At 41.2% G+C, this 15,415-nt stretch overlaps 1 protein-coding gene across 4 annotated transcripts in view; it reads right to left on the bottom strand.

Annotated features, from left to right (window-relative positions):
• MOB3B (MOB kinase activator 3B) overlaps positions 1–15,415 on the bottom strand; it is a 213,583-nt gene that overhangs the window by 136,680 nt on the left and 61,488 nt on the right. For 3 of the 4 annotated variants that reach the window (XM_050761651.1, XM_050761655.1, XM_050761653.1), the window contains exon 2: positions 2,227–2,842. In XM_050761651.1, the coding sequence (XP_050617608.1) occupies positions 2,227–2,644 (418 nt within the window). In that variant the 5' untranslated portion in view covers positions 2,645–2,842. Of the gene's footprint in view, positions 1–2,226; positions 2,843–12,514; positions 13,074–15,415 lie in introns of those variants that run through there. The other variant, XM_050761652.1, reaches the window with a different exon arrangement.

The raw sequence follows: 15,415 nt of genomic DNA, 5'->3' as shown, positions 1-15,415 counted from the left end.
GAGGGCGTTGGGGAGATGTTGGTCAAAAAATACAAAACTTCAGTTAGATAGAAAGCGTAAACTCAAGAGATAAATTATACAATGTGGTGACTACAGTTTTCTTTTTTAAAAAGTGCAGGCTTTTAGGTCTCACCTAAGAGATTCTGATTTAGTTGTTAAGGGGGAAGAGAGGATCAAGGAATTTGCGTTTTGAACGGAAGGCCCAAATAATTCTGATATAAACAAAAGTTTGACAACTGCAATATATACAGCTTAACATTTTCCAAAAGATACTAATGGTCTTTCATTAATTAAAAAAAAAGGTACCAGTGTCAAATTAGGAACCACCACATATTACTCTTTTCTTGGAAATTCATAATGCACATTGGCATATTAAAAGTCCTATGGTAAAGAAATCAATTTCACTCAGCATTTCCCAAACTTATTTTTCCTTGGGGAAAGAAATCTTTAAGATCTCTCAAAATACAAGTATGCAATGGAAGATATTTGGGGTAGAGCTGAAACAGAGGATTCTGACCAGGTAAGCATGTTCCCTAAGCACACTGAATGACTAAGAAAATGTCTAGAAAAATAAAGCAAAGTCAATTACTCTGGGGGATATAGAGGCATCCATTAATTTCTTCCAAGCAAAGCCTAAAACCACCTATGATGTCCTGTTTTCCAGCCAGACAGCCAGAAACTTTCTCTCTCTCAAGTAACACACCATGGCTTTGTACTATGATTTCTGGTCAGCAATTCTATGGGGTAGCCACAATTGCAGAGAGAACAGGAGTATGCAGAATTCAAAGCATACAGGTGCAGACACAAGGGAAAGGACAAAGAGGAGGTATCCTTGCCTACATTTATTTATCTTTATTGCTATTACATGTTCAGCACAGAGCATTGGCAGTTGCTAGTAAGGCTTTTGGAAAAGAAAAAATCCTTTCAGCTCCAAAAGTAGCCTATGACAGTCAATGAAAAGTGCAAAAGACATGAACCTAAGAAATTTCCACTACTCTGAGGTGCTTAATATTATGCCCAGGGGAGTTTTTGAAACCTGCCTTCTTCCTCCTATGCTGTGAACTGGGGTATTTGCCCTGCCATACAACGTACCTCCTTCCTGTTAAGAAGGAGTAGGAGACAGAGAAGCATGAGAGAACTGGACAAGTCAAAGCAACACCAGGATCCTGACAAATTGGTTTGTGTGCTGAATATTTCAAGATGTACATACTGTATCAATCAATTTATACACTTTTTTTCTGGTATAAACTTAATTACTTCCATACACCTCCTTCTCAACTTTCTATATGCTATGTGGGGACACATCCTACCCCAATCTAGAGGTGATTTCAACAGTGTGTTTTTTGTACTCCAAACATCTCAGGCTTTTAAATCATACTTTCCAATAGCACAAGTATTTTTTCAATCATTCTACAAATATTTCCTGAGTGTCTACAAAGTTGCAGGGCATTATGCTAGGCACTAGAGCTACAACAGCACAAATAGGAGATTGTGGATTCCTATTGAGCCTACAGCATAAAACACTGAATTCTAAATTCAGTGTGAAAGTGCATGGAAAAATCTAATGACCAGCATCATAAAGACATGTAAGAGACAGAAAAGACTGACTGGTCCTTACTTTAGAAGTGTTTTAGCCCATAGCACAAGGCAAACAAAATAAATTGCATTTCAAGTGTCGAAGTGTATCCAGAAGTTATGCAAGGGTTAAAGTAAACAGCACAGCCTGGAATTAACAACCTAGGATTAGAAGAGGGAGGAGAATTCCAGGATCTCTTTTTCCCCAGAATTTGAACCCCAGTTTGTTTGATCCCCAAACAAATCTATGAATTTTCACACTGGGATTTCTTAATCCTGAGTTATAAATACCAGTAACTACATCAGAGTCCATGTAACTTTGGTTAATTAACCAAAAAATAATAATCTTATCAAGATAACTGAGTCTGACATCTAGTCCTAAGAAAGCCAACACAATCACATCTGACATTTCACCAAGTCAGTGTTCCCCAGCATGTGGTATGTGTACCACTGGAGTCCACAAAATAAATGTAAGTGGTCCATAAATTTTTTTTTTTTCATTTCAACGAGGCTCTTATATATTACTCACTACAGGTACGTGAGTGATGGAATTAATGCATGGGTGCTACCTAGCATTCAAAGGCAGTCTGCAAATTTTCATAGTGAGGGTTGTGAGGGTGACAAAAAGCTGAGTGCTGGTAATGAACTTACCCACACATGTTGGAAATATTTCCTCGTTGTTGATCTGAACCTCAATCCAATCCATAAGAAGGTTCATGTACTGGGGGGCTGGCAGTGCTGTTGGCTTCTTATACTTGAGGTCATCCTGCCACCGATACTCATATTTGGGGCCCCCTGACATCACAGGGCAGGTCCGCTCGGTGCAGAACTCACAGATGGTGCCATAGATGAGGTTGATCCGATTGAAGAAGTCCACCACATGTACCGCCACCCAATCATTCTGGTCCTCCCCACTGGGTAGCTGCACAGCTGCCTTCAGGTCCACACCCGAGTTGAGGGATGCCTGAGCCCGTTTGTGCAGCTCAAACCTCTGTGTGCCAGGTTCAAATTTCCTCTTGGGTCGGAAGGTCTTGTCCTTGTTGAATACCTGCTTCAGGGCTATGGACATGGTCTTCTCTTTCGCTTCCTTTCTTTTGCAGGAAGCAAAAAGGCACCTGGAACTTTTTAAGGAGAGATCACAGCCCAACAGGGTTTTCCACTGCCAGCACTCAGGCCCCAGTCTTACAGCCTGTAGCTTTTAAGCTCTTTTAAACAGCCCCTTCCATCTTCCTCTTGAATGATTTCCAAGGGAACCTCATGTTCTTTCCTAAAGGTAGAAGAGAAAAGGGAACACATGAGTGCCCAGTTTGCCTTTAAAAAATGACAGTCTTCAACCTGATTTCTACCTTGCGTTCTTGGCTATGCCCACTCTCCATCCAGGTATATGGACATGGTGGTTAAGCCACTGCCCTGTGACTCTGTACTGTTGAGGCAAACCATGCAAATAACTAAAGAAGAAAAGGCATCACACTTGTTTTGTTCATGGCTTTGTCAAATCTCTACTGGCTCTTCTTTGTGTGATCATAGGCTTAGTGGACCTTTCCAAGGTGTTAAGGATGAACATGTTGATCAATGGCCTGATCCTATCCCACATGTGCTAGTTTTTAGAGCCCCACCCCCCAACAGCCCCTATTAAGTAGGCATGGGGACACTTCCCCCATCCTTCTAGATACAGATGATGGAAGAGGCTAATAAGAATGTCTCTCCTAGGAATTTGGAAAAAGGACTCAGTCTTGGTTGGGCATTAGTGATGTGGCATTGGGTGAGAAGTGGTGAAAACTGGTAGAATCTTGTTCGGACTGTGTGTAGTGCAGTTGAGAAAGCTGCTCTACAGAGCCACGGAGGAAGAGGAGAAAAAGAAGGAGGTGGAGAAAGTGGCTGCCGATACACAGAGAAACAGAGACAAGAGCCTAAGCGAACACAGGGAGAGGAAGACAAGAGAAAAAGAGAGACAGTGAGAAGAACTAATCCTGATAATCTTCTAGAAACTGGTTCCAATTCCTTTTGAAGCCTAGCTGTGCTTCATGCCTTTTGCGATCCATTCACTTTTCCTGAATTAGTCAAAGCCCTTATTTTATTTCAGCTGACTTGAGTTGGTTCTGTTTCTTGCCAAACATTCCTAACTATGCCAGTATTTGTCACCTTCCAATGTGCCATCCTTATACCCTTCATCTCACATCTTAGACAGCACTTTGAGGCAGAACTGTCCAATAGAGCTTTCTGTTTCCATGACAATGCAAATGTTCTATATCTATGATGTCCAATACGGTACCCACTAGACACATGTGGCTATTGAGCATTTGAAATGTGGCTAATGTGACTAAGGAACAGAATTCTATATTTTATTTAATTTTAATGAATTTAAACTTGAACAGGCGCTCACAGCTACCACACTGGATGGCACAGCTCTGACATCTTCAACGCTCTCTTCGCCACTAACTTGTTCATCCTCACAAAAATCTGGTGAGGTTTATAGTTTTATAATAGGTCTAATAGATTTATACTGGGTATCATTCTTCCTGGGTCTCCAAGAGATACAATTACTTGCCTAACAAGATCCCATAGCTAGGGGGGCGTGCTGTTAGATTGAAATTTAGTTTGTTGACTCCTAGCAAATGCTTTCTCTACATGGCCATATATTCCAAAAAGTAATGGACTTCAACTTTTCTTTCCTACTGATTTACAAACTTGTTTTACCCAGAGCTTCTATCCACATATTCCCCAAAGACTGCTGTATAGATTGGTTGGAGGTGAAGGCTATGTTCTGTGGCCTTGAAAAAGAGAGGAGATAACTGATCCACTCACAGGTCAAGCCCCAACAAAATGAGCCAACAGCTGTGGCCAGATTCAGAAGAGCCCAACACGGAATGTGTTAAAATGGGCTTGGAGCACGATCCCACTAAGTGCTTTCTCCCTGCCTGTAAGGGGTTCTGCCATTCCACACTCAAACAGGGCTTGATGATACTTTCAACCTTAAATTATTGAGGCCAATATACCTAAGACATCCTGATTCCCCCTTATGAACTCTGCCCTTGGCTCAGAATTGCTAGCGAGGCAGCCAAATGCCCTGCCTCCCACCCCTAGTCCCAAGGCCTCTGGCTCTGTGCCTGCTCACTTCCTCCCTTTTAATCCCACCCTCTTCCTAATAGGTTTTCACTGAAATGCCATATCCGCAAGGTGGTATTTTTTTCCTATTCACAGGACATTGACCATTGACCCACCCCCCACCAAAGAGATCCATGTGGAAAAGCAGGTCACATGAAATTTTCTGCCTGAGAGAGTCTGTGAAATCACACTTCTGGGTACCCTGGAATAGGACCTATAAGGATATCAACACATAAACTCTGCAAAGTCTAGGGAAAGAATGGAGTGATCTCTGTTCCTGAAGAATACCTTCCTAAAGTTAGCTTGCCTGAAAACAGGCTTAAGAAACCTGAGGATTTTAGAAGGAAATTTCCAAAATAAAAGAATGAGCTAGAGGTTGGAAACACAGAAAGGATGGTGAGGACTTGTTCTTTAAAAAATAGACAATAATCCTTCTATGTCTCAAATGCTTAATTGCTGACAGTAAAATGGTAACCACTGAACAGTTGCCCCCTCAAGTCTTGAACAAATAAAACTTGCTCTTCTGTTTTTCTGATAATGAAGGTACCATCAATGCCCACAGTCCTCAGAGCAACTTCCTTTCACCGCCACACATACCCTTGCTGCCACTAATCCTTCTGTTTTCTCTCAGCCAGGAATGTCTACCTGCATGGAAAACATTGTGGAAACCTTCCTCCGTACCTGTGCCAGGCTCTTGTGGATGCCATCAACAAGCCCCTCTGATACCTCTGATGGGAGCATGCGAATAACACCAAATAATCACAGCAAATCCTCCTCATCATAAAGCCTCGCATGGACTAGCACTCGCAAATATTTAAATAAATATTAAAACGCTGTTAGAAATTTGGGAATTTTTCTTCCAAAGATACTCACAGAACCAATATGAAGATATGTCTTTTTTTTTTTTTTTTTTTTTTTTTGAGACAGGAAGATCCCTGGAACCTGGGAGGTCGAGGCTGCAGTGAGCCATGACCATGCCACTGCACTGTTGCCTAAGCTAGAGTGCAGTGGCACGATCATGGCTCACCGCAGCCTCGACCTCTCAGGTTCAAGTGATCTTCCTGTCTCAGTCTCCTGAATAGCTGGGACTGTAGGCACATGCCACAATGCCAGGCTAAGTATTTTATCTTGTATTTTGTACAGGCAGGGTCTCACTTTGTTGCCTAGGCTGGTCTTGAACTCCTGTCCTCAGGCAATCCTCCTGCTTTGACCTGATAACAGTCTCCTGAACTGGAAGGACACTGATCCAAAACTTCAAACAGCTTTAAAGTCACTCTCTTTTTTTGCCACAACTTAACAGGCTTACCTGAGAAAGAAGGAATCTTTGGAGGATTCTTTCTCATCCAAGTCCCTTAATGCTGCATATTGACCACCATTTATGAAATCCTACTATGCACCAGATCCTTTATGTATATTGTTAACATTTCTAATCCTCACCACACCTTGTATGGTGGAAGTTTTTATGACCATTTTATATATTTAAAAAATTGAGGTTCAACTAGATAAAATAATTTGCCAGAAATCACAAAGTTGGTGGATGGTAAGGCTAAATGTTAAACCCTTAACTGTTCGGCACTGAAACATAAATGATTTGTTTCTCACTAAAGCAGTTTTAAAGTTTTATGAATATTTTTATGTTTTCAAAGCTCTGGCACATGTATGTTTCAAAGATCCTCACAAGACTAGAAAGGAAACTAGAACAGGTGGTATTATCTCCATTTTACAGACAAGGAAACAGAAACTCAGATGTCCTAGTGCTTGATCCAAATTTGTAAATGATTCTGACATGGTCAGACATGAGGATATCTCTTTGGGTGAAACTTTTGAACCTAAAATGAAGTTTTCTTAAGAAGAAATAGGTTGATCAGGTGGGCCCCCCATGTTTAAAGATAATGGCAATCCAGGATGGATAAGAACAAGGTTTACCACGCCGCTGAATGACTGAACAAAGAAGCACCCATCTGTGTCTTTTCCTGAGTGTCAGATGCCACATTGGCACAGGAACCCGAGAGTTTTGAAATTAAAAAGGGAACTGTAAATGCACCTAGACTTACTTTCCCAGCCCAAAGCTCCCTTGGGACCCCTGCCTATAATTTATGCTGTGGGCTAATTGAACAGAGCAGTGCTCAGCCAATGTGAACTTGGGGAGCTCATTAAAATGCAGGTTCTGATTAGACTGGTCTAACAATCTCCCACGTGGTGCTGAATCTACTGGTTCACGGATGGCACTCAAAGCATCAAGGCCTGATCTAACTAAGGGAGCCTGTTAAAAATGTAGATGCTTAGGCTTCACCCCAAACCTGGCAGATCTAAGTGTGCATTTTAACAAAATCTCAAAAGTATATGATCTGAGAAGTGCTGGGTTGGAGGGCTGCCTGGCTGGCTGAGTAAAGGAATGAATAAACAAACTTCCATTTATTGTTTTGTCGACAGATTGTTTCATAAACAGTCTTCAGTTGAGTGTGGGTGTGTTTGAGGAAAAAAAAAAAGAGAGATACTGTTTTGAATACAATCGCCTTGACAGATGGTGACAACCACCAGGTCTTTTGTTCTGGACTGACTTGTATAGCCCAGCACCCAGCACCTAGGAGGTCTCCAGTGAATACCTTTTCGTAAATGCCAGGTGGAGGGCAGCTGCTGCTATTGCAGCCTCATGCAGAAAGGCTTCTTTGACTGAATAAACCGTAGCACTAGCAACAACACAGTGGTTATTTTCTGTCCTGTTTCAGACTCCAGAAAAAAAAAAGTTATAAAGTTTTTATTCCAGGTAGAAACTGAAAGTAAATTCTATATTATGAACTGCACCCATGACAATGCTGGTTCTTAATAAATATTTGAAGTCAATGGTTCATTTGATCAATAAACATTTACTATAAGCTTTTCATGTGTCAGACACAGGGCTAGGCACTAAGGACACAGAGTTCATAAAAATGTGGTCCCTGTCTATGAAGAATTCACAATTTGGTATGTAGTTTTGAGGTTAGTTATTGACTTTTGCTTTTAATACTATAAAGTTCAATGCACCAACATGCATACTGATGTGATTCCTTCAGAGTATTACTCAGATCAGGAGTGAAAAAGGACAATAAAGAGTGAGGTCTTTGGAAAGAGAAAAACAGAAATCTAAATAAATAGCACAAAATTGACAGAAGTTCCATGTGCTCTGCATATTTTCTGCCTAATAGATCAATTACAACAATAAAACATGTACACTATAAAAACATACAGAGAGAATTCGGCTGGGCTGCAAGGGAATGTTGACAAGGTAGCTAAGCAACACTGGCAAGGAAAGTTCTAATTTTTCTTTTCCTATTGATGTCTTTTGCCTCATTAGTTGAGAAATCAGAGTCCTTTCCAGGGATAAGGAAGAAATAAAACAACTCTCCCAGTCACTCCTGAGAGATTCATCTTCTCTAGCCAGGCCCACCTCTAAGAGACCTTGGTGGTACAGAAGGGTGAGGGGGTTAGGAAAGGAGAGGGACCAAAGGTGACACCAGTTGCAGGAAAAGCAGTTCAATATCTTATCTGTGGGGTGGAGGACTCCCTTTGGCAGGATCAGCTGGCAGGATGATTCATTTCCTATAGGAAGGCCATAAGAGAAATGCCCCAGAAACACCCCACATGAAGGAAGTTTAGTGTCATCTTCATTGCTCGGCACAGAGCTGACTTAACTGAATGTTTGCTGAATGAATGAGTAAACGACAGTGAATGATGAACATTTTATATCACAGTGAAACCACAAAAGAGGAACCAAAGTGGATCTCCTGTCTTCAGTTATTTGGGGACTCTATGTCAACCTGTAAGCTCACTGCCAACTCACTGAGGCTGCTGGGATACCCTGAAGTAACATGTCTGCCTCCTGAAAGGACAAGACTTCAGCCCAACTCTTCTTTCAAATGAGCTGCTCCATTCCTCTGTGTTATCTGAAATTCCACCTCTTCGGAATCAAAGAATGACTAGTCTGATTTCTCATTTTTCCCACTATATTGTTCTCTTTATAGCTGGAATAGTCCTTGGAATCATCCTCTACTTCCCAAATATTGAATTAAAGTAGATTGGGTTTTTATTTTAGAGGGGCGTCTGTATGTGTGTATCATAAAATGAACATCATCTGAGCTTTCTAGGCTCCAATAAAAGATGTGCCTAAGATGAAATTCCATCAACCCTTATGCACTGTTTACCCCTGCCTACTTAGGAGGTGCCATCTTTGCCCACAAGATAACCCCAGAATGGAAGAGATTCCTACCTGAGAAGAGCTTTTCTATTTTTTTCCCCAATGAATTCAACTCCTCAACTTTGAGCTGTCATATCACTGCATTTTGTTACATTAGTTAGGAGAAACATTGCTGCCTCATTTTAATTTTCAAAGATATGCATGGTTTCAGAGCTTAGAATGCTCATGTTATTTCTGAACACAAACGAAGTCAGTACAAATAGGTGTAACCCTACAGAAGTCTGTCACAGGACTATTACTCCTCCTAATCTTCTAGCTCTTCAATGGTCGTTTGAATTGCATTCTTGCTGTTTCATAGGCTCATTCTTTTGGTCATCAGTGCAGACATTCTAGTATCAAATGTATAAGTTAAAATTCCAAAAATGAAAGCATTACCTGCAACCTTATATACTGCAGCAGCAGCAACAGCTACAATAGATCAACGCCCAGGTGTTTTCAGCAAAAAGCTATAATGATTCACCATCATTCAGAAGAGGAAAGTTAGTGGTGAGAAAGAATGGAAAGAGTAAAAGAAAAGAGTGGGATTTGTTTGGTATGGTTTGAAACACTACCTACTGACGGTCCATGGAAGAAAAGACAGAATTTTAAAAAATGTTTTATGAAATAAAGAGAATAATGTTCCTTCTGGACACCGGTACCAACAAGCTTGGATTCCCAACAATGACAAAGATGAAGACTCTTTGGTCAAAACTTGGGCAGGGTTGATCCAATCTTACTGCAGTTTTAAAAATAAAAAGTAAAGTAAAATTATTACAGGATAAAAGCTCAATTGACCCATTTAATCTTATAAAGATTATAAATCTTATAATGACATCCTACTGATTACATTGATTTTTTAAAAAGAAAGAGAAACTTCTCCAAATCAGTGAGAGACTTGGTATATTATTTCTAGATATTTAGACTAGCTAGAAAATATTCATTTTTGTGGCTTAAAGAAAGACATATGATTTGAAAAAAACAATATCTAAGTCAGGTGAGGGTAGAAGAATGGGGAATGTGGCAAGAACTACAGATAAAGCTTAAATTATAGCTGAAACAAAAAATTAAGGCAGGTCAAAAATGTTAAGTATTTTTACTTTTTAAAGCATAGGTGTATATCAGCTGATATGATGTCACTCTGAACCTTCAATGGATACTGAGATAAGTACTTTTACTTTTTAAAGCATGGGTGTATATCAGCTGATATGGTATCACTCTGAACCTTCAATGGATACTGGGATAAAGGTTACTGCCAATTACCCTTTCTTTTTCTTTGAAATAGGGTATGTCAATCCTTTCTTGGAAAAATCTTACTTTAAAGGAAAAAGGTTCTATTTCAAGGAAGTTGGATCCTGTAACTGTCAAGAGACTTGTTTACTCTCAGCCACTAAGTGAATTTGAGTCTCAAAGTCTGAAAAATTTTTAGCCCTAGCACCATGAGAACTTTTGTATGACATCTAGAACCACTGCAAAAGATCTTTGCAGGAAGGTGGAGAACACAAAATGGGCTAGAAGACTGGAAATTAGAAAATACAGTTCTAATTTTCAAAAGATTATAAGTTTAAGTTTGACAGGGGATAGATAAAATTAACACCAAAAGCAGGAAAGATTTAGAGACACTAAAGCCCAGTGGCTAACAGCACACAGCTTTTGTAGGGTTGCTGCAAGAATTCAAACAGTTTATGTAAAACATTTAGCATTAGCATGTACTGAATATAGTGGTTGCTGCTATCATCATGTTCATCATTTGAATCACATTATGATGCAAGTTTTACTAGAGAGTCAGACTCTAGAGAGACCAATCACCTAGAATCTATCTTAGGATGCCTAAAATTCTAATTATATAATATTAACAATGGCATTTATTAAAGACTTCCTGTTTATTTTAGTTTTCACAACCTTATGAATAGGCATTATTATTATCCCTAATTTACACTTAAGGAAACTGAGAGACAGTGAGATTGAAGCTGTATCCTGATCACAGAACCAGTAAGTAGCCAAGCTGACTGCAAATCTCTTACCACCTACTTAAAATTGCCTATTTAGACAGTTGGGTAGTTAAAGAAAAAAAAAAAAAAAATAGAGGAAGTTCTGGGATACACCTAAGGGGGTCAGGGAGGAAATGGGAGAAACAGAGACCTAGCCCTATGTACACTGTCATGTGCCACTCCAGAAGAGATCTATTTCTGGAAACTTTGTGGTCTAGTTTCAAAAGACCTGGATTCAAATCCCGACAATGACTTTAGCTGGCTATGTCTTTGAACAGACACTTTTTATGAATATCAATTTTGTCTTCTTTAAAGATGACGGTGCTGGGCACAGTGACTCACGTCTGTAATCCTAACACTTTGGGAAGCTGAGCCAGGCTAATTGCTGGAGCCCAGGAGTTCGAGACCAGCCTGGGCAACATGGCAAAACTCATCTCTACAAAAAATACACAAATTAGCCCAGCGGGACATGCCTGTAGTCCCAGCTACTTGGAAGGCTGAGGTGGGAGGATCACCTGAGCTTGGGGAAGTCAAGATTGCAGTGAGCCATGATTGCACCACTGTGCTCCAACCTGGGCAACAGAGTGAGACCCTGTCTCAAACAAAAACAAAAACAAAAACAAAAAAAAAAAAGAAAAAAATAATAAGGATAATGGTGCTTACCTTTATTGTAAGGTTACTGGAGATACAATGCCAGTGAGCGCACTTCACAAATGGAAAACAATTATATGGTTATTGACATAGTGACTGATAAAAGAAACTATAACTTTTGACTTAACATCAAGAAATGATGTGAGAAATAGAAAATGATTCAGTTCAATGCAAATGTGTGTTTATGAATAAGAAATAGGCAGGAGGTGGTAGGGGTGGGGGGCATGGTGGCAATGGAGGCCCTGCACAGCAGGAAAGAAAGAAATGAAATGTTTCATTCTTGCTTAATTTGGGTGGACTTCTAATTCTCAGGCAAAAAGAAATAGTATTAACCCCAGTGATTTGATAATGAGTTAACAATATTCCCCAACATTTATAACACACTTACCCTAATATTTTGAGGGAGTTCCAGTATTTTTTTTTTTGAGACGGAGTCTCGCTCTGTCACCCAGGCTGGAGTGCAGTGGCGCAATCTCAGCTCACTGCAAGCTCTGCCTCCTGGGTTCACGCCATTCTCCTGCCTCAGCCTCCCGAGTAGCTGGGACTACAGGCGCCCGCCACCACGTCCGGCGAATTTTTTGTATTTTTAGTAGAGACGGCGTTTCACCGTGTTAGCCAGGATGGTCTCGATCTCCTGACCTCATGATCTGCCCACCTTGGCCTCCCAAAGTGCTGGGAGTATTTTTTGCATATAATAAATCTAATGCAATATGGCTTATTTCATAATTTTGAAAATTATTTCAAAATTATATCCACCGTGCCCTCCCACTAATCGCTCAAACACTTTTCAGAATAACATATAAATGCTCTACATTTAACACATTACATTCCTGGTTATAATCCAGTTACAACCTCTGTATTCTGATAACAGAAATGACTTTCTAAACTGTTTAAAAAGTTATTTTTTATATTAGTTCATTTTCATGCTGCTGATAAAGACATATCTGAAACTGGAAACAAAAAGAGGTTTAATTGAACTTACAGTTCCACATGGCTGGGGAGGCCTCAGAATCATGGCGGGAAGTGGAAGACACTTCTTACATGGCAACAGCAAGAGAAAAATGAGGGAGAAGCAAAAAAAGAAACCCCTGATAAACCCATCAGATCTCGTGAGACTTATTCATTATCACGAGAATACGATGGGAAAGACTGGCCCCATGATTCAGTTATCTCCCACTGGGTCCCTGCCACAGCATGTGAGAATTCTGGGAGATATAATTCAAGTTGGGATTTGGGTGTGGACACAGCCAAACCATATCATTCTGCCCCTGGACCTCCAAATCTCATGTCCTCACATTTCAAAACCAATCATGCCTTCCCAACAGTCACCCAAAGTCTTAACTCATTTCAGCATTAACCCAAAAGTCCATAGTCCAAAGTCTCATCTGAGACAAAGCAAGTCCCTTCCGCCTATAAGCCTGTAAAGTCAACATCAAGCTAGTTAATTCTTAGACACAATGTGGGTACAGGTATTGGATAAATACAGCTGTTCCAAATGGGAGAAATTGGCCAAAACAAAGGGGTTACAGGGCCCATGCAAGTCCGAAATCCAGCGGGGTAGTCAAATTTTTTTTAATTTTATTTTTATTTTTTGAGACGGAGTCTCGCTCTGTCGCCCAGGCTGGAGTGCAGTGGCACGATCTCGGCTCACTGCAACCTTCGCCTCCTGGGTTGAAGCCATTCTCCTGACTCAGCCTCCCGAGTAGCTGGGACTACAGGTGCCCACCACCATGCCTGGCTAATTTTTTTTTGTATTTTTAGTAGAAACAGGGTTTCACCATGGTAGTCAGGATGGACTCGATCTCCTGACCTCGTGATCTGCCCGCCTCGGCCTCCCAAAGTGCTGGAGGGCAGTCAAATTTTAAAGCTCCAAAATGACCTCCTTTGACTCCAGGTCTGACATCCCGGTCACGCTGATGCAAGAGGTGGGTTCCCATTATCTTGGGCAGCTCCACCCCTGTAGCTTTGCAGGGTACAGCCTCCCTCCTGGCTACTTTCACGGGCTAGCATTGAGTGTCTGTGGCTTTTCCAGGCGCATAGTGCAAGCTGTCAGTGGATCTACCATTCTGAATCTGGAAGATGATGGCCCTCTTCTCACAGCTCCACGAGGCAGTGCCCCAGCAGGGAGTCTGTGTGGGGGCTCCAACCCCACATTTCCCTTCTGCATTGCCCAAGCAGAGGTTTTCCATGAGGGCCCTACCCCTGCAGCAAACTTTTGCCTGAGTATCCAGGCATTTCCACACATCTTCTGAAATCTAGGAGGAGGTTTCCAAACCTCAATTCTTGACTTCTGTGCACCCACAGGTTCAACACCACGTGGAAACTGCCAAGGCCTGGGGCTTCCACCTTCTGAAGCCACAGCCTGAGCTCTACCTTGGCCCTTTCAGCCACAGCTGGAATGGCTGGGACATAGGGCACCAAGATCCTAGGCTGCATACAGCACGGGGATCCTGGGACTGGCCCACAAAACCACTTTTTCCTGCTGGGCCTCTGGGCCTGTGATGGGATGGGCTACCATGAAGGTCTCTGACATGGCCTGGAGACATTTTCCCTATCATTCTAGACTTCATTGCATCCCTAGTACCTAACACAGGACCCAGCAGAAACAGGAACTCAGTAACTTTTTGTGGTTAAACTGTGTATCTAATGGTCTTGGGGATTAACATTAGGCTCCTTGCTCCTTATGCAGCTGGCTTGAATTCCTCCTTAAAAAATGGGTTTTTCCTTTCTACTGCATCGTAAGGCTGCAAATTTTCTGAACTTTTATGCTCTATTTCCCTTTTAAAATAGAATGCTTTTAACAGCACCCAAGTCACCTTTTGAAAACTTTGCTGCTTAGACATTTCTTCTGCCAGGTACCCTAAATCATCTCTCTCAAGTTCAAAGTTCCACAAATCTCCAGGGCCACCAGTCTCTTTGATAAAATATAACAAGAGTCACCTTTGCTCCAGTTCCCAACAAGTTCCTCATTCCATCTGAGACCACCTCAGCCTGGACCTTATTGTTCATATCACTATCAGCATTTTTGTCAAAGCCATTCAACAAGTCTTTAGGAGGTTCCAAACTTTCGCACATTTTCCTGTCTTCTGAACCCTCCAAACTGTTCCAACCTCTGCCTGTTATCCAGTTCCAAAGTCACTTCCACATTTTCGGGTATCTTTTCAGCAATGCCCCCCACTCTACTGGTACCAATTTATTATATTTTTCCATTTTCATGCTGCTGATAAAAACATACCTGAAACTGGGAAGAAAAAGGAGTTTAATTGGACTTACAGTTCCACATGGCTGGGGAGGCCTCAGAATCATAGTGGGAGGCAGAAGGCGCTTCTTACATGGCGGCAGTAAGAGAAAATGAGGAGGAAGCAAAAGCAGAAACCCCTGATAAATCCATCAGATCTCATGAGACTTATTCACTATCACAAGAATAGCACGGGAAAGACCAGCCGCCATGATTCAATTATCTCCCCCTGGGTCCCTCCCATAACACGTGGGAATCTGGGGAGATAAAATTCAAGTTGAGATTTGGGTGGCGACATAGCCAAACCATATCATTCCTGTTATCAGAATCCAGAGATCCTGCTGGAAGGATTAAGGCTGCATTTCTAGAAACTCTCAAGAGAGAACAGACAACCATCTATCTGGGTGGTTTTTCATTTTTCTAAATGAAAAACAGGTACACAAAGCAGGTAACCCTGAGATAAAGTTGAGACAAATAATTAATGATTCTATCCACTCTTTTCTCTCAAACATGCCAATAACAAGTTAAAAAAAAAGTTGGAAATGAAATTGAGTCAGACATGTAATTGCAAACCATGTGTCCTCCTCAAAGACTGAGAAGAGATCTATCTTTAGAGCCAGAAAGATGTAGATTTGAGTCCAGGCT

This window comes from Macaca thibetana, chromosome 15, assembly GCF_024542745.1.
Source record: "Macaca thibetana thibetana isolate TM-01 chromosome 15, ASM2454274v1, whole genome shotgun sequence".
Taxonomy (NCBI): Eukaryota; Metazoa; Chordata; class Mammalia; order Primates; family Cercopithecidae; genus Macaca; species Macaca thibetana.
This window is presented reverse-complemented; position numbering and strand designations above follow the sequence as displayed.